This window comes from Patiria miniata, unplaced genomic scaffold (assembly GCF_015706575.1).
Source record: "Patiria miniata isolate m_02_andy unplaced genomic scaffold, ASM1570657v1 HiC_scaffold_13, whole genome shotgun sequence".
NCBI classification, from domain to species: Eukaryota; Metazoa; Echinodermata; class Asteroidea; order Valvatida; family Asterinidae; genus Patiria; species Patiria miniata.
The window spans coordinates 12,945,051-12,969,603 of NW_024037051.1; the positions used below are offsets into that span (position 1 = coordinate 12,945,051).

Here is a 24,553-nt window from a genome sequence, read left to right on the forward strand (position 1 = left end):
GGGATCTGAGACAGTTAAATATGGAGCATCGCCTCTAAAATTCTACCGATGGACAAAGCCAAAAAAACAGTCATCGTTTCAACTTCTTTTTAATTAGTATGTCAACAATTGTTATGTCGCACAGTGACTGTTGATTCATGGGGATTGGGAACACCCAACTCGTCAATCTCACAACGGTGCGATTTTGACGGGTGGAGGTTGCACAGTTCAATGATCATGATGACATGTGTGCACCCAACGGTTTAACGCGCGTACTGACTGCAGCTAGCTAGTTTCACTTCCGGCTCGTGACGTCATGGGTGTGGTATGGGAACACATTACAGCCAACATGGCGGCGAGTGTCTTTACGTGCTGCCTGTCTCCGCAGGAGATAGAGGCAAAATCCAAGAGCCAGGCCATCGACAAGGAGCTGAACAAGTACAAATCTTACATCCGGAGAGAAATCAAGATCTTGCTGCTAGGTGCCGGCGAGAGTGGGAAGAGCACTTTCCTGAAACAGATGAAAATCATCCACGGACAGGAGTTCACGGATGAAGATTTCAAAGACTACCGCAATATCATTTACTCCAACGTTATCAAGGGGCTCAAAGTGCTGCAGGACGCCCGCAGCAAGCTGCAGATACCGTGGGGGGACCCGGCTAACGAGGAGCACGTTGCCCAGGTCATGGGCTGCGACACGGCCCAGCTAGAGCCCACGGTTTTCGGGCAATTTGTGCCGAATTGCCGGGCGTTATGGGCCGACAGCGGAATACAGGGAGCGTACGACAGAAGGCGTGAATTTCAGTTGGTGAGTTTGTATGCACGCCCCACGTACACGTAGGCCTACCGGACCGGGGCGGTCCGATCATCAGACACGGAACCGTTCATGCGTGTGGTTTTGGCATACACTTTAGTTTGTACAGTATGTGGTACTAAAATTATTGTATTTGAGCAATGCATTGTGAGACCATAATAATGCTTTGCAAAGTAAATAAATGTTGATCACTCTCTGTCAAATGTCATGCATAGCCCTCGTTATGTCTAATTGTTTATTATTTTCTGTAATTTAATTCAAAACAAACATAAGTAACAAATTAGGGCCTACTATTAGTTTAATAGTGGTTAGGGCCTAACTTTTCAGTCATAGCACTAGCAGGACTTTTGCTAGGACCAAGGCGTAAGGCCCTCTAACATTTTTATTGGTATTATCTAGGTCAAACCTGTCGGTGTTTAAGCAGTTTGCAGCATTTTTATTCATTTTCCTGCAATATAAAGTATGTTTTATGTGATGCCGTAGAGAAAATAGAGCAAGGTGACACTGATGATACCCAAGTCAAAATAGCAAGTTTTTGTTGTTTCTTGTACAATGTACATAAACATGTAGATTTTAACATGTGTATCCTGATAACTAACATGACTAACCTGGAAAAAGAATTTTTTTGTTGAATACTGTAGGCCTAGTCCTAGGCCTATATGATGATGAGTAGAGACACAGTTGCTTTTAGTTTTATTTATTTATTTTTTTTTATAGATGAAACCAGAACAATGTGTCATAATTTTCGAGCTGATAAACATGTACATGTAAATCAGCATATAATTTAGTGACTAGTGAGTGCCATTTTGAACCAATATACTATACATACTTAACAGAAAGTGTGTCCTCTGAAGCACGAGGAAGAGGAAGTACCTCAGACTTTTGGTATATTGATTGTGACAGTCAAATTGTTTTCTGGAGCCTTATATATCTCATTGGTTTTTCCTGTTAAGGTCAAACTACCGGTAACAGACATGCTAGATTTTTCAAAAACCACCATGACCACCTGCAGATTTTTGTAGGATTTTGCAGGATTGAGGAAGTTAGAGCTCAGATACATAATAGGCTCATAGAGTGGTATGCCAGTACAACTAGATCTGGTACACGTGTATGCATGCCAGTACAACTCTCCCAGATCCTTTAAAATACACCTGAAGCTTTTGTGGGATTTTGCAGGATTGAGGAAGGTGGAGCCCAGACATATAAACATACAGTGACATGCCAGTACAACTCTCCCAGATCCTTGAAAACCCACCAGAATATTGTTGTAGGATTTTTCCAGGATTGAGGAAGGTGGAGCCCAGACATACCGGTACATACAGTGACATGCCAGTACAACTCTCCCAGATCCTTCAAAATCCACCTGCAGATTTTGAGGGGATTTTTCAGGATTGAGGAAGGGATCGGAGAAGCCAGACATGTAGTGACATGTGACTTGATGCAATACAACCTTCTTAGATCCTCCAAAATCCACTAAAAATGTTGCAGGATTGAGGAAGTTAAATGCAGTGACATGTGGCTCATGCCCCTTGGAAGTACCATTTGAACAAGAAGTACAATTGATCTGGGGGAAAAAGTCCCTTGCCCGTCCTATACAGCAGAATTATTTGAGTTGCAGAGCATTGCAGCCTTGTTCGTTATTCCTTGCGTACTTCTTTTCCATCTGAGATTCTTGATCTAGTGAATGACCACACCTGCTACATTGTAATTCATTACGTCACCGGGCTCACCAAATGCATGCATTTCACTCATACACACACACAAAATCTGTGTGCACCCAATTACAAAAATACTGATAAGCCTGAGGAGAGAAAGAAAATTTATAGTACAGTGTGTTGCTCAAGGACAAAATGTACGCACCTGCTTACTTTACTACTGTCAATTAGCTTGCCAAATGCATGCCCCTCCCTGATATATACACCTACCTAATTAACTCAGAATAGAGACAAAGAGAAAGACAGGTTATGGTGAAATGTCTTGCCCAAGGACACAAGTATCCGGCTTTGAAACCGCAGTAGCCAATGTGCTTTGAGAAACGGTTTTGTACAGTTGTGTAGATATTAGTCAGTGCATTTAATAGCAAAAAAAAAAAACAGGTGACAAAAATGCAATTCACACAAGCACAAGGCTGTGAAATTAACCAAATTTAAACCTGATTTAACCAGTCACAGCCAAAATGTCCATCCACTTCCCCTGCTACATGTGTATACTTGTAGACACACTAGTCACCAGCAGTCAGATCATAATGTCGAGCAAGCACTGTGACTAGTCAAACTCAGTCAACAGACCATGAACAGACAAAGCAGGCAAGTTGTGGGCACACCTGGTTTATCAATTACCCACAGCCAAAGCAAAGCTGTATCGAGCATAAACAGCCACAGTCAGTCAATCTTGCTTGACATATATGGAGGCTTAGAATTCTTAACTGTTGAAAACAGTCGCTTGATTGATTTTGACTGAAAGGACTACTTGGTAGTTAGCGCAGAATGTATGTTTGCATAGGAGGGTTAATATTATTGAACTAAAATCATGAATACCCAGTGATTAGGCCAAAAAAAAAAAGTCTCCGGTTTCTGGTATGGGCGCGCGTCGCCGTAGCCATGAGCGTCTGCAAAATGAAAAAGGTTTTTTCAATAAAAGATGATGTCTAAAAACCGCCAAACTCACTGGTTTGACTGGAATCCTGCTGCTGCACAATTTTAACGTGTTTTTAGATGGGGTTATGATCGAGAATAAGCTTTATGTGGCCTCTCTGGACTCCCATATATTTGCACTAAGTTTAGTCGGGCACCATTTGCAGTCATCAGCCGACATTTGAAGCAAAAAAAAAAAGGAAAAAAAGAAAAAAAAAAACGCGTCGCCGCACCACTTTTTGGGCAAGCTCCATACCAGAAACCGGAGACTTTTTGGGGGGGCCTTATAAATGGAAGAAGCCATCCTCTTCCCAGCAAAATCTGCCTCTGTGCATTAATGACGCATAGTACATGTACATACAGTGTGTACTATTATGTGCTTACTATATTGAGAATTGAGACATCAATCATCATGCTGATGCATGTGAATGGTGTCTGGGCTATCCATCAGTGATGGCTTCACAACATGACAGTCAGGGTTCTGATGCTTTCAGGAGGGCACGGGGTTAGCAATTCAATGATAAATCATAGATATGTGAACTTGTATACACGCGCAGTACATACTGTATATCAGGGAGTGGCAATAGGCAAACTGCATACAGTTTACGAAAATATTATCAAATACATTGTAAACCTCAACTGACTACATATGTAGGTGCATAGTGATAATTTTTTAGAAGTTGAACAAAGAAATTTACTGGAACAGGGTTTGAACCTGCGACCTCCATATTGCCATTCCAGTGCTCTACCGACTGAGCTATCTGGCTTTAGGCCAAAAAAAACCACAAGTCTCCGGTTTCTGGTATGCGCGCGCGTTGCCGTAGCCATGCGCATCGGCAAATTAAAACATTCTTTTTTCAATGTAAGATGATGTCTCAAAACCGCCAAACTCACTGGTTTGACTGGAATCCTGCTGCTGCACAATTTTAACGTGCTTTTAGATGGGGTTACGATCGAGTATAAGCTTTATGTGGCCTCTCTTGGCTCCAATATATTTTGCACTAAACTTAGTCGGGCACCATCTATGCACTATGCAGTCATCAGCCGACATTTGAAGAAAAAACAAGGGGGAAAACAAAAAACGCATCGCCGCACCACTTTTGGGGCAAGCTCCATACCAGAAACCGAAGACTTTTTCTTGGCCTTATGTTGGCGGATCCCCATTTTGTCAATGTGTTTGTTCAAGGGGTGCTAATCAGCAGCAACAAACCCGTGAATAACCAGGGATCACGCCCAAAGTCGCGATGCTAGTGCAACATTAGCAATGCTGAAAACTGGGGAAATACTAGCAAACATGGATCACTCAAGAGAGTTTATTTTTTATGAAAAATACTCAGAGGAGTTCTTACACCGACCGAAGAGTTCTGATCCTTCATGATCCTGGCATGTCCCGTTCTTCCCAAATGGTTTAGCCGCGGCCAACCACCTTTGTTTGCTGTATTTTCCTTTTCAATTAGAGAGAGAGAAAAAAAAGGAGGGGCACTGCTGAGTGTACTTGATATCCATTTAGTTGGCTCTCCCAGACGCACACGCTTGTCATGGTTGGCCAGTAAAAGTGGAGGACTAACCCAAGCCAATCAATGCCTCAGTTGATACTGAAGTGCCACTTGGACTTGGCGGATTCTCTGGGGTTTTTTTTAGGGAAGGGGAAAGATGGATTTAAGTTCGAAATTTAGGCTAAGTAGTAAGTACGTATATTCTCAGAATTGTGTAGATGTTTGTACAGTATTGATTTTGAATTACTCAAGAGGATATGGATATGACTTTTTTGATACATGTACAAGTTGCTCAGACTAACAAAGCTACGTACCGTATTTCCAAGCCCCTCCAGGACCAAGATGCTAGTGATTCGATAGTGGATCGTGCATATCTAACGGCATGATTAGACTACGTCTTGGGAAATCAGCAGTTTAAGTTTTTCTTTATTTTCTCCCTTGGCTTTCCTAGGGAACCAATCAGCGATCGTGAAATGGTTTAAAGTCAGTCACGCCCGCTCGCGCGACGGTTTTAAACAGGTACGCACTACGTGCGGTGATCAAGCATCACTTAATAGATACGCAACGCAGTGATACTCCCGTGTGAGCGTGCGACCACTGGTATCAAATGGGAAGCCGCCGTTTTGTTCGAAGATGTTAATATTTACACCAACGGTCTAATTTTCATAAAATGGCCACGCCCCCATTGCTGCAAATTTCCTTAAACGTTAGTGTGAGGAAGTAAATGAAAAAATGCAACAATGCAACCATCGCTATTGATCACTAACATGACTAAAGTCTTTGGCCAAGACCTATGTACAGTATATATATGCTAAAAAAAAAAATTAAGGAAACAAGCAAACAAAGTCAAAGGTGGCGGCTTGATCATGTCTTGTTGAGGTGAGTAACCACCTCAAAAGGGCCGTTTACATTGTCCAAAATCTTTGAATCGGACCCGGGTCCAACACAGAGATTTCAGGAACCCCTCTTCCCACTAGCAAGAATCTCACACTAGCAAGGGGTCTGGCACTCTACAATGGTGAAATCCAACCCTGGTCGGCACAAGGGTCGAGAGGCTGCACCCGGCCGGGAAGAACATTCAAAATCTTCAGCCAACCCGTGGTACAACCTGGTGTAAGTGCAAACGATATGCCTTGCGTACCATTGTTTGATGGGATCCGGTTAGGGAAGACAACTGTGAAAAGGCCACAAGAATGGAGGCAGTGAATGAGATACGGCATATTTTGAACTGGACATACATGTAAATTACTTTAATTCGTCGCAGAGCTGACATACCAACGAATAAGCGAAAACCTTGTTTCGAGTAATTCGCGTTTGAAGTTGGACATTTTTCTGGGCGCCATATTTTACCCTTAATGTTTCGATAAAACCCTTTTAGTATATATATTCGGAATAAAATAGGAAACTAAGTATCCATCAGGTCACTTATTTAATCAGAGAAGTTGTGCGATATGATTTTATTTGATCGTAAACGTTTTCGTCAGTTTGTCAAATTACATTAATCTCCAATAGCCGGTTGCTCTTTACACTGTTTGTATGCTATTCGTCAGTTTGTCGGATCGCACGTGCGCGCGTAATCCGACAGATTGACGAATAACCTTTGTTGGTACTTAGAACCCACACCTTACATGAGCTGGTTACCAGTGAATTGTTTGTAGCTATTTGTCAGTTTGTCGGATCGCGCACGCACGCGCGCGTCAATCCAACAAACTGATGAATAACATTCGTTGGTACTTTGAACGCACACCTAACATAAGCTGGTTACCGGCGAAATTCCGTATTCGTCACTATGTCAAATTATGGATTTGTTGTTGTGAGAGATTCGCCACAAGGGGAGGCTCTGAATCTCAAAATCCAGACAAAAATTAAGAATTTTGGCATAAATACTTGAAAGAGCAACCTTCATAAACCCTAAAAATAACAAAATCTTGAAATCGCCAAAATGGTCGATTCGCCGGTACATGTATGTCAGCTCTGCGACGAATTGTAGGATAGGATGATATTGGAATTTAAAATACACACTAGTGATTATATATAAATACATAACATACATGTACATGTACATTTATGCCTATAGATACGTGTATAATAATTTTTTTAATGAGTTCATGTGCGTGACATATATTCCGGCATTTACAGGCATCTGTCAGTGACAGAGCATCAACTTGCCTCCATGGTCAATTACACCTGAAATTTAATTCATCTCTGCCAGCCATGCTGATGCATTCCTCAGACTTCCACCACACAGCTGAATGTGGCAGGTTTTGCCCCCTCTGCCACGCTTCCAGCGAACGAAATGTTTGGCATACTGTAGTACCTAATGTTAGGCATTTTTGTCAAATCCTGGCAATCGACACCTTGTCAGAACACATGTAACCTCAATGAATGGAAGGGTGTGTAGAACTTGATGTGCTGTCCGTATCCTGAAACAAAGTTTATGCTTTTTATTAAAAATTCAAACATTTGAAAGCTGAATGAAGAAAATTGACTGGAACGGGGTGTGAAGTTCAACCTGCAACTCTGGTGCTCTACTAACTGAGCTATCCAGCCCTACATGAACATTGTATTTTGACGGCTCCCCAATGTCCTTGTTCAAGGAGGCTAGTTAGAAGCCGTAAGGCCATGTAGCCAGGGATCACGCCCAAAGTCACGATACTAGCAACGGCAGCAATGCTGCAAACCCAGGAAATAGCAAACAGTGGTCACTCAGAGGATGTGGTTTTTTATTACAGACTTTAAATTTGCTTGTCTGGGTCCCATTTGCCAAGTATAAATAGTGCTTCCTTATAAAATTTATGTTTGAAGTAGACTTGTGCAGTATTGGATTTTGAGAGTCCATCATCACAACAATAAACGAGGTATTCGGTACAACCCTTTTCTGGACAGTATTACGTCATCAAAGGAGAATAAGTGATAAGGAAATCACAAACACGTGGCAAAGGTCCATCCAACAAAGGCTCTGCTGGATGGCTAGTAAGCGAAAGTATCAGGAGATAGCATGATCACTAAGACTTAAAGCAATTATCCAAATATTTCAGATCTGCCCACTTGAGATGTTTTATGGTTTTTTCTTTTCTTTTGAAGGGCTTTTGCACACATCCGTCCACATTTTAGAGAGAATACTGTGGTTTCTGTGGTATTGAAATCCATACCAACTTTTTCGGTATCGCGGTATACATTTTTAAAACATCATTCGGTATTGGTCGTTATTAAAAATTATACGATGTTATTGAAATACCGTCCAAGCCTAGTTTGAAGCAAAAATTTACTTACGAAGCAGCCACAAGTGGCACGACATTTTAAGCTGGTACCAGTTGTGGGTTAGCAAGTACAATATATTTTCTGCATGCCAGGCAACGTTCTGTGCTTAGTAGCTCAGGGAAATTGAGCTTGGGCTCAATTTCGTGGACCTACTCAATCAAGAGAAATCATGAAAGCAAAAAATCCTGGACATTGTTGTTTATAACCCTAACCCCTTGAGCACTTTTACTAGAAAGTATCCTGAATCCGCCAAAATCCACCGATTATGTCATGCACAAAAAATTTGATGTTGGTGACTGCTCAGTGTGGAGGTATCCTGAATCCATCAAAATCCTTCAGTACCGCTCGGCTTACAATCCTGAATCCATCAAAATCCCCCTGTTTTCAATATGGAGGTATCCTGAATCCATTGCAATACTCCAAAACAGGGGTATGGTTTAATTGGATTCAGGTACATTAGGCTTAAAAAATGGATCTATAGGGAACGGAATGTGTACACTCTTGTTTGCTGGTTTATGGATGTTGGGAAAGCTTTCGTTTGCTTAGAATAACCGGGTACCAGGAACTCTTGGCCAGAGACTGTGTGCCTACCGGAGATTATGGACAGAACAAACTTCCACTTTTTAAAAAAATTGTAATATCATGTCTTAAATATTCTGGACTCAAACTGTCTAACGTCAAATGTTATTGAAGTTATTTAAAAGTTGAACAAAGATGTGACTGGAGTAGGATTTGAACCTGTGAGCTCCGCATTGCCATTCCAATGGTCTACATGTACCAACTGAGCTATCCAGCCCGATGTTGGTGGTTTCCTATTTTGTCGATAATGTCTTAGTTCAAGGGGCACTAGTTAGAAACGCAGAGTGTTTCAAATTGTTTGCCTTCCGGTCATGGAATTCAGTGTGGTCTTTGAAACCAAACTTTATCAATGCAGAGTGTGCCGACATGGTTGCGATTGATCAACTCGATGTGGTATACCCACGCATAGCGCATGTGGTACAATTCCTTTGTACCCAATTACCGCAAGGGAGTTTGCGTTACCAGAAATTCGGTGACCGAGTTCTTTGAGTCAAGACTTTGAAATGATTGAGACCTGCGAAAATCAGTCTTGAGACCAATCTCGAAACCGAGACCTGCCTTTAAGACCTACATCCCTGGCTTCTGACCAGGAATTTGCTGATTCCATGGCAACTCCTCCATGGTTCATAGGGGCAAGTTGGTTATTCCTGAAGTAAGTGCATGTACATTGTAGCATTCTTTAGTTTCTTCTTCCTTCGCCAAAAGAAGTATCCTTTTCCTCTATCGCAGGAAATCTTCCAAAAACATGTTTAGCGCCCCCACCCGCTTCCTTTTTGGAGGCCGCCTCTTTTTCTTTTTGGTACATGTAATTGAAAAAAAAAACCCAGAACAAATGATAAATTTTAAACAGTGACATCACTTTGGCCTCTTTGTCTGTTGCATCTAGCCCATACATGTATAAAGCTGGTATGTCATTTCCTGAGTCCAAGTGGCGGCCATTTTAAAAAAGTTGATAGCCATCTTGAAAAATAGCCCAGCCGGTCGTTTTGGAAAACGGGTCGGGTGGCCATTTGTTTGGGGGGGGGGGGGGGGGGGAAGGGGGCCGCCTCCTTCCTTTTTTTCATAAAGGCAGGGAGCTAAATCTGTTTTTTTTTCTTATTTAGCCTAAAACCTATGTGGTTTATTTGAAAATTTGTTAAAGGATTGTTCTATACATGTGTACAACATGGTGTATGTCACATAAAACTCTCACATTATTTGAGTCACAGAACCTTGCTAATACTGAGAAAGTCGTTGTGGATAAAATTCATATGTACGATGTACATGTGTGTCATGATACTCCAAGATACAGTGTGTACATCATACATGTACGTGCAAATATGATCACATCAACCATTTTTAAATGTCACTGTGTTGCCCTTTAATATTTTAAGATCCAGACGGCATTTGGTTGTCAGACATAACATACAGACGGCAATTATAAACAAGACAGTGGACTGGCATTTGATACATGTACATAAATACATGTGCACATCCATAAGCTTAATGCCTGCAGAGTACTTTTGTAATTATATTTTTAATAGGAAGCTAAATTGATAGTCTATAGTGTAATCCGGCAAACAAAATTAGAAGCCATTTTTGAGGTAGTGGCATCTGGTGTTATTTTGTTCACTTTTCTAACCCTACATGTACCTGTAACTCCCCAGGCATTTTTGCTAGGATGCAACCTCAATCCTGCAAAATCCTCCAACTGCCTCCATGTAAAAAAAATTGCACACAGCCTCAAGCTCAATCCTCCAAAATCCTCTGTAATTTCTTGAATGTGGTCCTTGGAGGGGTGACCACTGCCTCAATCCTGCGAAATCCACCAGCAATCACTCTCCGCATGTTGAGGCAGAGCTAGTGTCATCCTGGAGCAGTGCAGAGGATTCCAAGTACAATCTAGGCCTACAATGTAAATTTATGCACGGCTTAGCATAAGCAACACAAGGTCCGGCCAAAGACCTTGAAACAGTGCATCCTCCAAAATCAGCCGCACGTTTTTGTCAAATACATGTAGCCTCAATATAGCGTGCGAAATCCTCCATTTTACAAAGACACTGTTGACATGTTTTCTTTCTGTGAATCCAAACTCTACAACGATTGTGTAATATGTACACTTTCTTTCTTTTTCTGTGTAAAGTTTTGTATGTTTGCGAACTGTATGACTTTCTAATGCCCCTGTACGTACCTGTAGATGGCAAAAGTAAAAGATTGCACGTGTTCATATGATTATGTTTTGAACATAGTAGGCCTACACTTCTTTTAAATTTTTTATCTAAGGCCACTATACATTTGTACATGTACATGTGTGCTATACTGTTGGAGGCGTTTATTTCCTGAACTTATGAAAATTGCATTGACAAGTGACTTGTACAACGTGCATTTCACAGACAGTGTATTGTGCAGTAGTTGAATATAAAAGAACTCGGACTACTATTTTTGTTATGCATTGTGACTAGTGCAACAATATCATCCCAACTGAGTGCACACCGATTGTATGTGAATACATGTACATACACTGTACATGTATGTACCGTATTTACCATACCGTGTACAGCGTACATGTACTCGTGCAATTGTGCTCTTGGCATAACATTTGCACGCCTCTATGATCAAATACAATGACCTTTCAACCGTTGCAGAATTGATCCAAAATATGCCTGGATAGTGTACATTTATGATGGATCCATTCTGTCACAAGGCATCAGCTAGCCCCATGTTACCAGTACTTGTATACGGTACATGTATTTGTTGTACAATTTACGCTCCAGTGCACAAACCCCGAGTATTGAAACATTATGAGGTTTTAGCAAGAAATATCGTACAAAGACTGTTGGAAGTACTCATGCGAATCAGTATTTGTGGCGTTTGACTGTATATATATCAGAAGTTGGCTGGAAATTTTCACCTTTTGCAAAACCGGGATTTTCTGCAAAAACAATCCCGGAGCAAAGTGGTTAAAATGCAAGAGTGTCTGGAATTGTGTAAATCCTCTCAGTAAACACTAAATTTCCTTAACATGCTCTTTGTTTTCTCATTCTTTTCATTATTCAGGCGGACTCTGTAAAGTACTTTCTGGACGAGCTGGATCGGATTGGGAAGAAGGTACATAAATTACTAATCATTCAATAACTGGGGCCAATTTATTGCATTACATAAAAAAAATTCAAAATTATCAGGAAGAAATACATGTTCGGCCATTTTTAGGTGGTATCCACACAGTTAATTAAGTAAAGTCCCCACAACCATTCATCACTCTATTCAAGTGACAAACGTTAATTTTTCTGTCATCGTCATTGCCTCTTCACTTGTGACCTGATTTGAGATTTGACGTGTAATTGACTTGCAATTGACTTGATGACATTTCTAAAAAATAATGTTGTAGAAAAATGTACAGATCTCATTCTAAATTGATATGTAATGAAAAGCTGTAGCTGAGTGATGCCCGTTTGCTATTTCCTAGGTTGCAGGGCAGCTACTGTTGTTAGTATCATGACTTTGGGCGTGATCCCTGGCTACATGGCATATACAGGTTTATGGCTTCTGACTTGCACCCCTTGAACGAAGACATTGACAAAATGGGGAACCGCCAACACAGGGCTGGATAGCTCAGTTGGTAGAGCACCGAAACGGCAATCCGGAGGTCGCAGGTTCAAGCCCCGCTCCAGTCAATTTCTTGTTCAACAGTGACAAATTGTTGATCTCAATTTTTGGTTTTATGGTCTTTCCAATCTGGTAGGATTACTTGCCCACCACGCAAGACATCCTGTACGCCCGCAAGGCCACCAAGGGCATCGTGGAGCACGTCATCGACATCAAGAACGTCCCCTTCCGGTTCGTGGACGTCGGCGGCCAGCGCTCGCAGCGGCAGAAGTGGTTCCAGTGCTTCGAGGGCGTGACCTCAATCTTGTTCCTGGTCTCCTCCAGCGAGTTTGACCAGGTGCTCATGGAGGATCGCATCACCAACCGGCTGGTGGAGTCCTGCAACATCTTCGAGACCATCGTCAACCACAAGTACTTCTGCAAGGTCTCCATCATCCTCTTCCTGAACAAGACGGACCTTCTCGAGGAGAAGATCAAGGTGGTCAACCTGAAGGACTATTTTGCTGCCTACGAGGGCGAGTCCGACGACCTCAAGCAGGTGCAGGCCTTCATCTTGCTCATGTTTGACATGCGGCGCCGGGAACGCACTAAAACGCTCTTCCACCACTTCACCACCGCCGTAGACACGAACAACATTCGGTACGTATTCTACGCGGTCCGGGACATTATTCTCAAGCAGAATCTAGAAGGCCTTATGCTGCAGTAGCTTGTGGTTTTTGTTCCAAGTTGAGTGAGTCTCTTGCCTTCTCCAAGACGGTCGCCTGTGGCCTTGGAAATATGAAGTTTCTTAATTCGAGGATCCAGCGAGTGGTAACTCTTCAATTTTTAAAAAATTTTTTTAATCTTCCGTGGATAAACCCTAATGTCGCGTTCAGTTCAAGCTTGAACCTTATCCTACAGTTCAGTGTACAAGTTGATCTTTACTTTACCTTTCACACGAGTGTGTTTTCAGGTCGAAAGAAAACCCCTAGGATTAACATCTTTACTGGGACCCCTTAGAGCAAGTTCAGTTGAGGACCGGTGGTCTAATCGTTGTGGATTCATGATTTTAACTTACGCCTGCACACTCACAGCAACGCGCAATTGATGGTCAAAACGTAAAATGTTACAAAACGTCTTGGTTCCGGCTACCGGTACGTGTTGTGCATTATCACTAACCCCGATCGGGTGTTCCTCAGGTACTCTGCTAAATAGAACAAAATCCATCTCAACTCAAATGAGAACCCTGCTAAATGCAACAAACTGCAACAATGGATTCTGTTGCATTGTGCAGTGAACCCAGTGCATACCGGCCTTGGCACCAAGCAGTTACCCTGCTAAATGCAACAAAATGCAACAGTGGAGTCTGTTGTATCGCCTTGGCACTTTGAGCAGTTACCATTCTAAATGCAACAAGATGCAACAAAGCAGAATGACTTGAGTTGGCTGCTAAAAGTAACAGTATGCAACAACTTTTTACTTTTGTTGTTTTCTGTTGCATTAAGCATGGTTAGGGTTATGATATGCAAGGCAATGGTAGACAGGGAGGTGCCTGACCTCAGTAGGCCGGTCCCGAATAGTCGACTAGACTAGTCCAGCTGTGGTTGACTAGTGTGGGTTCAGTTGAAGATATTCCCAACCATGGTAAACCATGGTTCTTGCTTGAACTTGCTCTAAATTGTGTCCCACATATCGTTGCGTCAGTGCAACGAGGTTGTAACTTCATTCTGCAACAAAGTCGTATCTCGCGTGAGTACATGTACGCTCCGTGCAACAAGGCCGAATCTCGACGCCCATTGACTTTGTGTGTACATCCGGGTTATTTTAAGTGAGATACAACCTTTTGACATTCTGAAACTCACGTTTCAGGTACGGCCCATTTTAGGAGATTCGACCTTGTTGCAAGGACACGACGATATGTGAAATAAAGTGATATATATGACAGTTCTCTGAAAGAGTCCTTCATGTAAAAACCCGAAACACTGTTCTTCCTTTCACAATCCTCCTTTTTGGAAAACGGTGCTTTTCCCCTGTTAGGAACAAGCTAACATGTTCTCAGCATTTTCTCACTTGCAGTGGGATAGTTCCCAACTAAGCTGTTCTCCAGCAAGAAAAGTTTGCTGGTGGTTTTCCCAGAAGAACGTTCCAAGTTTCGAAAATGTTGATACATTTCCAAATTGTCATGAATAGTTCAACGAACAAACCATGACAACATGAAAAACCAGTGTTAAAAAAACAATTAAGTTCTCGAGAACAATTTCCACACAGATTTGTTTTTAATGAATAATTGTCCCTGTTAAAACCACACACAGATTGTCAGAGAGAATATATACGGCAAGTGTTACTGAATAAGACTATTTTTTATGTACATACATGTATATTTTCCTTTATTATAAAAAAGAAAAAAGAAAAAAAAACAAGTGTCTTTTTTTTTTTAATGCAAGTACGTATGTGCGGACATTGAAAATGGCCACGTTATTAAGGTTACCACGTCTTGTCGGCTTTCTGGTTTTTGTTTTATATTTAGAATTTAGTGTAAATCGTGTATAAAAGATATGGTGGATTAAGGGGGCGTAGTTGTTTATTATTGTTTCAGTTGACTAAAAGGGCTTACAAACATGTTAATTGGCGTTCTGAACAAAAAAAGATCAACAATACATGTACGTTATATTTCTTAATTCTCAAACTTCTTTGTAACGGTGAACAGGACTCTGTCATGTGATGTCAATGACGCAAATCAGCAAGTAATAACAGAGTTTTTCTGCCACAATAATCAATGCATAACTCAAATTTTCCCGTAACAGTTAATCACGTTTCTTTTGTAATTACAAGGCTGTAGTGCAATTCGCCGAGCAAACTCGGAAGCCATTTTTGCACGCATGCTGCACCCGCACGCGATCTCAAAGATGAGGCGCGCGTATTTAGGTAACTGGATTGGTCGAAGGAGCCCGGAGTGCGTGCGTCCTACCTGAGCGCGACTCACGCAAGCCTGGTGTCGCCGCAGAATATGGCTGCCGCCGAATTAGTCTATACCATTCATAATGAGAAACTGAAGAAGAAAAAAATACTAGCCCAGCAATGCATATGGATATGAAATGCTGCCTTTTTAAGAGAAATTGAAATATTTGGGGATTTTCAAACCACAAAGTATTTGTTTTCATTTTGCAAGTGGGTGTTCATCACATGTACATGCACATGATGTGTGTACCGCACACGTTTTGTTTGTTTGTTTGTTTTATGAATTTGAAACCGATTACAATCCACTGTCATCTAAACTGCAAAATTTTGCTCAGGGAAGGAAAATTTGAGTTGCATTTTCAATATTGACCCCCCAAATTGAGCAAAATTTGTCTGGTCGTACAGGTACATGTATGATGTGTAATGACCTGCCATTCAGCACGTTCAAAAATACCATTTTCATAATCTCTGTTAAAACCAGGGCCTAATTTGATTGAGGTACTACTGACTGTACACAATTTGTTGGGTAAACACTTAAAATAAAAAATGAATTAATTTGCAAGTTTTCCTTTGGACTTTAGATGGGCTTTCAATACTTCGGCCATTTTGTTGTCTGTGGGTCATGAAGATAAAAGGACACAATGGGTTTTTAATTTAAGCAAATAGTTCAACTTAAAAAGCCATGTACCGTACAAAATATTGTTTAGTATTAAAGGAGCTCTTAGTAAAAGTGCAGATGGGTCATTCGGAAAATTTGGGGTCCACTTTTTCCTGTCCCTGATATCTGAATTTGTCATTCTGGATGCAATCCTTAAAGGTAGGGTACCGGTAGATCATTTGTCATTGTGCATTTTTTTTTATTTGAAAATAAACTTGCTCAAGTACAGACGGGTGCTTAATAACTAACCTGATGAAGTTTTAGCTCTGTGGATGCAGTATCTTCGGAGTAAACAATATTCTAGGATCTCGTTTCCAATTCAAAATTTATCTAGTCATGTTTTGAATTGTGCCTGAAATCCGCATCCAGGACACGTTGGCATTCAGCCCATTGCAGCTATGCGCTGTCATGTGCTGAACGTCGTGTCGCGTCGTGTCGACGCTTGCGCGCGCCCTTTACTATCGTTAAACCAAGTAAGCTTTTCATCAATAATTTCGTCACTTACTTTTTGGATAGCTGCAAATGATATACTCTACCTTTCAACGCATTCTTCCTCCAAGAGTGATTATGTGAAGCGAATGACCTACCCAACAAATACAAATTACTTTCAAGTCATTTTTGATGATACTTGAATGGCAAATTACAAAGTTCAGAGGTCACAGGGACAGGGAAAAGTGTCACACTCTAGAACCTTAACATTACAGAATGACCCTCATTAAAATTATATCATATGCCCAATCTTCCCGAAGCTTAAAAATCCAACTTGGTTTCTTGCAGGATATCCTGTTGGACAGTGCTCTTGCCATCAACAGGATGGCAAGAAATGGGTGTCCATAAATTTCATGGCATGATTAAAATGCAAAAAAAATAGAGTTCCTGTTTTATTTTCATTGTATATATTTTTAAATCACTGTACATGTACGCACTTCCGTAGCCTGGATGTACACGCAACGCATATGTGCATGATCCGTTCCGTAACCATTCAGGAAGGATATTTGTTTTTCTTCGTGTTTTGTTTGTGCAACTTTTTATACAATCATTGTGGATTCTTAGACATCAAGTCCAGGATAACGATACTTCTGTAGGTTTTAAGTTTTTCTCCGGCATGTAGATTTGTAGCGTATACCAGTTCAGTACTAGTGTTATTGGGATTAGAGTATTATAAAATGGATTCGGAAAGATGCAAGGGCTAGCAAGGTGTACAGATTTATTAAAATATTGTATATTAAGTTTTATTGTCAAGCAGAGTTGAACCCAAGTTGATCTGGTGAATAATAAACACAGAAACAGAAGCGTGACACGTGTCAGCACTATCTGGTCGCTACCGACACAGGCACCCATTTATGCTCTTAGGGAGATGGAGAGAGGCAATTGCAGTAAGGTGTCTTGCCCAAGAACACAAGCACTATGTATCCAGTCAGCGTTTGAACCCATCACACATGATTTAGAAACCACAACGACAATTGGTATTTTCTTTTAATTTCTTGAGAAGCATGTTGGAAAACACTGAGCATACAATGCACTGTGTTGGTTAATTGGCAAAAACCACCAAAAAAACCCCTGCCTTCCCCATTTTGATAATGCAATCAACAGTGATGCCACTTTTCAGGTTTTAACCTGAATTCAGGGTTTTTTTTTTTTTTCTTCAAAAAATGTGACAAATTAAAAGTGCTGGATTTGGTCTGAAACTTCCAGAAAACACATTTTTGAAAGGGGGTTACAAGGGTACATGTAGTTTCAGTTTTTTTAGTAGTGTTTCAGGCTTTTTATTGATATATTGGTGGCATCTCTGAATCAAAAGCCACTAGTTATTGAGTTCCATACCTGTTATGTGTACACTGTGCTTTAATACTGAAAGTCTGTAATTTCAGTCACAATTGGCACCCTTGCACAAAACGGCCTACATGTTGCAAAGTAATATCGCGGATATCCTATCAACCTACCACAAGTTATTTCCTACCATACATTTGTGTGTGTACCGAGGTCAAGGCGACACAATATGTCCCTGACAATGTACATTGTACATTGTACATTTTACTGTTAACAGTGCTATTGGGTACAGTACTGTTCCTCTGTACAATAACCATGGAGCGTATTACAAAGCACATCTTTGCGTTAGGTGAAATATTGGGTGAAATATGCCAATTTGAAGAGTGAGTCGGCAAACTTTTTAGAAATTGGAGTCTTTTTAGGACAGCGATCAATTTCACACAACTCAAGTGCATTCACTTAATGGAACAATCGCAATTAACTACTTTTGTGGTATTCTTATTCTATAATTTAAAAAAAAAGAGTTAATGCCACATCAGACATATTAAGGGCCTACGTAGAAAAGAGAAAAATGTGCTTTGCATTCCAGGTCTTCATGTTAAATCGAAAACCTGTGAAAAAAAAAAACCTACAGTACAAATGAACGTGTGAAAATGTCGTCTCCATTACAATACTTGCATGCTCTGTTACAGTGTGAATGTGACATACATGTACCTCAACCTACATGTACATGTGTGCAACTGGTGCTTAACATGTATTTTGCCAATAAAAAGGGAAATTGTGACCCCTTGAATTTCGTAGAATTTACGTCTAGTGGATAGCCATGTTGAACTTTGTACATGTACAAAAAATGTACATGTACATGTATGTACATGTACATGTATTTCAGTCACTGTGGCATGTTTTGTCAACGGTGAAGTCATACTTGGCAAGATATAGACCTTATGCACGAGGAAGCCATTTTGGATCGTGTTCCCTAAATCAATGTTATAAATTATAAACTGTTGAATGGGATGGTGCCAGACTATTTTATGATTGGAGTGCGTTTCAAGCCACACTTTCAAGCCTTAACTTTTTTTAATGTGGCTTAAAGCATTAGGTATGTTTAATCACAAATTTTGAATTTATTCATCAATGAACTTAAATTTCATTGCTTTAATTTCTACTCGCAAGTTCCAGAAATGAAGACTTTATCTGGCTTTCAATTAGATATGGACGACTCGTGAATAAAATTGGGAAAAGTCTAGCATAATATTCTTTTAATGTGCGCAGTGATTGGGTAATATGAAGTGACCTCTTTCTGGCCCTGGAGATAATCCATCTGCCATTGTCGGTGGCTGCCTTGCACGTTGCCATGGCAAAGTGTTCAGACAAACACAAAAAGTGCCTAAACCCTTCCCCTCCAAGAAAACAAAAAGATGAATGGAGGGTTGTAAGCCTACACCCTGGGGAACCCTGTGACCTGCCAAGTGTCATGGTTATTTATGTTGACAAGAAATGACCACAGAGTGTGCTGAGAAATTTCACGCCCAAAAATGTGTGGTTATGCATGCATCAAGGTGCCCTTGTGGTTCTTAATACACTTGAGGGCTTTTCACACTAGAGCCTCTCAACCCGGGTTGAACTCAACCCTGGGCGAACCAAGTGCCACCCCGGGTTGAGTTTTTGATTGTCAACCCCGCATCGTTTCACACTTGTTTCATGCAAATCAAGTTTATCGTGCTCAGTTACTACCGCTTTGAACCCTGACAAAGATTTCAACCGAGGTTAAAAATCTCAACCCTGGTCTGGAGCAGGGTTGTGTTCAACCCGGGGCGAAATCAATCTCGGGGTTGACGCAGGGTTGAAATTCTTCAAGTGTAAAACAATGCATGTTTTCAACCCTGCGTCAACCCTGAGATTTGTCTAGTGTGAAAAGGGCTGTGGTATAGTACAGAACAAGTCACAAGTTAAAAAAAAAAGGCTGGTGATCAATTAATATGCATAATTATCCATATAAGGGTCCCACAATTTTTTTTCCCTGTCCCTGTTACATTTGCCATCTTGTAAATCCAGATGCACTCCTTAAAGCTATAGTCCATCATTTGTAATTAGTGCATTTTGTTCGTTTGAAGCAACAAAAGTGTTCAAAATCTAATGAAGGATACTGAACAACTTACTTGATGAAGTTTCAGCTCAGCTTCAGCTTAATATTCCGAGAAAAACAGCATTCTAGGATCTCAATTTCAAATCAAAACTTGCTAAATCATGTTTCGAATTGTTTTGAATTGCAGCTTTGTAACGCGATGTCGCGCACTGATCCGACGAATTATAGCAACCGCGCGCGCCTGTGCGTCGTTCCAATGCTTGTGCGCGCTGCGCCGAATAACAAAACGAACTACTAATTTAAATTTTCCTACGGTGCTTCTTAAGACGCACCGTGTGAAATGCCTTCTTTTGTTGATTTCTTCAAAATGAGAGCTTGCCAGAAATGATAATTTCACAGGGAGTTTAGTCCCCTTACTATCTTTCAACCAGTATGTTTTTCAACAATAACTACGCCAGTTACTTTTTTGGATAGCTGCAAATGATGGACTTGGGCTTTAATGTATTCTTCCTCCAAGGGTTGAGTCCAAGAAAAGATCCCATTTTTGTCCCATACGTAATGCCATGTTTTTTTTTATTACATTTTCATCACAATGTCTAATAAACATCAAAATTCTTGTGGGTGTTCTCCTTGCAGATGCCCAACAGTAGAATAAAAAAACCACTGAAATCCGTGAATTTTTAAAACTTTTGTTAACGAAACAGCATTTGGGACACAGCGTGCGGGAACTCTTGGACTTACCCTGGGAGTGATTATGTGAAGCTAACTACCTACCCAACAAATAAATTAGTTTGAAGTCCTTTTTAATGGCACTTCAGTGGCAAATTACAAAGTACCGACTATTAAACAGGGACAGGAAAAATGTCAAACTTTGGACCGTAAATTTATACGACCCGCAAAGTTGGCAGTCTTTGTTGTGTAAGACTTGTTGCAAAACTTGCTAACTGATCTGAGCGTGGTTCTTTGTTTTTAGTTCAACCAGATTTCGGTGGAAAGAAAATGGGCCTAATTCACGAGTCGGCCATGTTGAATTGAAAGTGAGGTAAAATCTTCCTTGTTGGAACTTGCGAAGAGAAATGAAAGCCAGTACATTACTAAATAATTCCAGTCTGCTTAAATGAATAATTGAAAATTTGTAATTAAACATTCCCTAATGTTTTAAGCCAGATTTAAAAACAAATTCGAAAGTAAAATAAGGCTGCATCAATAGTCTGGCGCCATCCCATTCAACAGTTAACAATTTGTGAAATACATTCAGGGAACACGACAAAAATGGCTACCATCATTGATACAGGTACATGTTTTTGGAAAACATCAAGATAAAACTAAAATAATATCTTCTACACTACATGTAGGTTGTAATATTTTTCTCTGTGGTACAGGGCACGATTTACAATGTTAATGTTACGTGCATGCTTAAAATATAATTCTGGGAAATAAAATGAGATCACATGTAAAAGTCATTTCATTTACCATATCCTATTCCTACAAGGAAATGCAAAAAAATAGAATTATTTGTAAGTTCCGGCTGGGATAAGTGCTTGCTGACACTGACAGTGCAGGCTGGTAAAAAAACACACCCTGAATTTTCAGGGACTTTCCCAGTTGACATGTTTCCCCTTGTTCGCATGCCATAAAAAGCAGTTTACTTTGTGGTGCAGATAAATAATACATGGAAAAACTTCAAACAACAGTAGCACATATCATTTTTTTAAAAAGACCATTTCCGAAGCAGATAATGCACAGCAAGTCAAAACAAACAGGAACTACATGTAAATGTTAGGGTACATGTCTTTCACCTCTGGCCCTGTGCACAGTGCCCTAAATTCACTTCCTGTTCCCTGAACTATTGGTTTGATTCATAAAATCCACCTCCAATCATGCAACAGTTGTAGGGTTTGTGTTTTTTTTGCGACACTTTATGTATAAATGCACACGTAGAGCAAGCGCAATATGATTATTTTTTTTGTAAGCCTTTCTGAATATATCTCTTTTGCAAACTGCACCTCCCTACAAATTATATGAACTTGTAAGAAATTTACTTCCCTGAATACAATTGGTTTTTAAAATTTATTTAAAGGCTTGTTAAATGTCTGCATTGTGTAAGAATAATTTCAAAAAGCTCTATGCAAGCTGTTTTGTTGCTGTACGTAATTTAACTTTTTTTTTAAATATGTTTTGGTTACAAGTATACAAGAAAGCAATTGGGTTCTACCAGATTTATAGTCACAAGCATTTTTCTTTCAACTTGGTGTGAACAAAGAGCTGTACAGAACCTGACCCCATGTCCCCATGGTCTATCCAAACTGGAGTCCCTACATATATGTGGACTGTATGTGGTTCCTATGGTCTCCGTACACAAACCCCCTCAAGAGTTTAAAAGGGAGAGTTGGAGGAGACCACTGGGATTGAATTTTGAGCGCATTGCCGATGGCGCCTGACGCTCGCGCAAAGGCCCGCCTGACTCTGTCGCAAAGGCGTGCGTGAACCAGTATGCGCATGGACTCCGTGCACAAACCCCCTCAAGAGTTTAAAAGAGAGAGTTAGAGGAGACCACTGGGAGGAATTTTTGAATGCATTGCCGACGGCGCCTGACGCTCGCGCAAAGGCGCGCCTGACGCTGGCGCAAAGGCGCGCCTGAACCAGTATGCGCATGGACTCCGTGCACAAAACCCCCTCAAGAGTTTAAAAGGGAGAGTTGGAGAAGACCACTGGGAGGGTATTTTGAACGCATTGCCGACGGCGTCTGACGCTCGCACAAAGGCGCGCCTGACACTTGCGCAAAGGCGTGCATGCATGAACAAATCGGTATGTGTATGGACTCCGTGCACAAACCCCCTCAGCAGTTTAAAAGGGAGAGTTGGAGGAGACCACTGGGAGGGAAATTTGAATGCATTGCCAACGGGGTCTGACGCTCACGCAAAGACGCGCCTGATGCTGGCGCAAAGGCGCGCGTGCACCAGTATGCGCATGCGGTGTGTCCCTCAATCCCACTGGAGCTCTTGACAGAGTTACCCGGTAGTCATGAAGGGCCATCTCCTGTTGATGCACAAGGTCCATGGGCCTAACCAAGGCCCATGGGCCTAACCAAGGCCCAATGTCATCAATCATGGCTCTATACTGGCTGCTGAATTCTGTGCTTAATATCACCATTCTGTGCTTACAGTGTGAGCAAAGAAGTTCTGCGCTGACCCTGTAAGCACAGAATCCTTAGGTATGGATATGGAGTCAAAGTGCGAACAGTAGATGGTGCGTTTTGGCAACTTTCAAGAGCTGCAGTGTGGAAACACACCATGTGCACAAGCTGGTTTGAGTTTGTTTCTGCATTCAATAGGGGACGTTGAACAATAGAGGACAATAGGGTCCCCAATTCCCGAAGGTCCCCAATTTGGCGATGTGTACAAAACATATGGGAGGTCTTCCTAAAAAGTTCAAGTACAAACAATAGAGGGACAACAGGGGGTCTACAATTGCAGGCAAATACAGACTTAACTGCATGGGTATCACATGGAGTACGCATGATCAATTTTATTCCGTATGTGCACAAAAGAGTGGTGTCCTCGCGTGAGCATCAGGCGTCGTCAGCAATACGTTCAATTGTCCCTTCAAGTCGCCCCCCCCCCCAATTCTTCCCTTTTAGGGGCGTGTACCTGTACACATAGTCCGTACTCATTGGCACCAGCAAACATTGCTTGCTAACCTCTGAAATAAGCTGAACATCAGCACTGAATTTTCTGCTTAGAACAGAATTGTGTGCTTATGGTTAACCCTCCCGCTATTTAAACAGAAACAGACAGTCAAACTTCACTTCCACTTCCCCTGCTATACTTTTTAAGAAAGGCTAGTCACCAGCAGTCAGATCACATGTTGAGCAAGCACCATGACTAGTCAAACTGGGTCAACAGACAAAGCAGACAAGTTGTGATCACAGCTGTTTTATCACTCACCTGGAGTCAAAGCATAGCTACATGTATATCAAGGTACTTAAACAGTCCCAGCCAGTCAATCCTGCTTTATGTAAACTGGGAGTTCTTAACTGGTGAAAACAGTCACTTGTTTGATTTTGACTGAAAGGACTACTTGGCACAGAATGTATGTTTGCACAGGAGGGTTAGAGCCATGAAGTTGACCCCGACTCGTTTTTTCTCCAAAAAATGAAGGGAGCCATCCTCACCTCAAATTTGCTTTCTGGTATCCAATATTTGAAAGTCTTACCTTGAATCATGTGGTGTAACCATTAGACTGGAGACCTGATCTCATACGATTCTGCACGAGGACAGGCAGTATGTGCTACCCTCAGAGCTTTTTGCATTGGTTGCCATTTGTATTAAATCTTCCCTTGTAATCTGATTGGCTTAGATCTCTGCTTACACACACAGAGTGCTGTGAATATTCAAATGAAGTTGACCCTTTGTCAGAGGTCAAAAGGACAAAAACACACAAGCCGTTTTCTGACTCAATATCTGTGTGAGCTCTTTTGACATATTTCCCTTCTACATGTAAATGCATGCTGCTACAAAGAGATATTTATTCAACCACCGAAATTGTAATTCTTCCTTTTTTTTTGAGAATAAATCGACTGACTTTTGATCTCCTTTTCAAAAGATGTTGAAGGTATTACACGTATATCATGTATAAAATGTTAAAAGTAGCATAGTTTTTTGTACTGGTTGCCTATATGTAACTACCCAGAACGTTAAACTATGGTAATTCAAGTTGGGATGTAAATATCTTCATACGGGTTGTGTACACTCC

The 24,553-nt window shown here is 41.0% G+C and overlaps 1 protein-coding gene across 1 annotated transcript; it reads left to right on the forward strand.

The window, feature by feature from the left end:
• The first annotated feature begins 230 nt into the window (after positions 1 to 230).
• LOC119721338 (guanine nucleotide-binding protein subunit alpha-13-like) lies at positions 231 to 13,132 on the forward strand. The gene is made up of 3 exons (XM_038191373.1): positions 231 to 787; positions 11,799 to 11,849; positions 12,484 to 13,132. The coding sequence occupies exons 1-3, from the start codon at positions 296 to 298 to the stop codon at positions 13,051 to 13,053; spliced, it is 1,113 nt and encodes a 370-aa protein (XP_038047301.1). The 5' UTR covers positions 231 to 295; the 3' UTR covers positions 13,054 to 13,132.
• Positions 13,133 to 24,553: the final 11,421 nt, after the last annotated feature.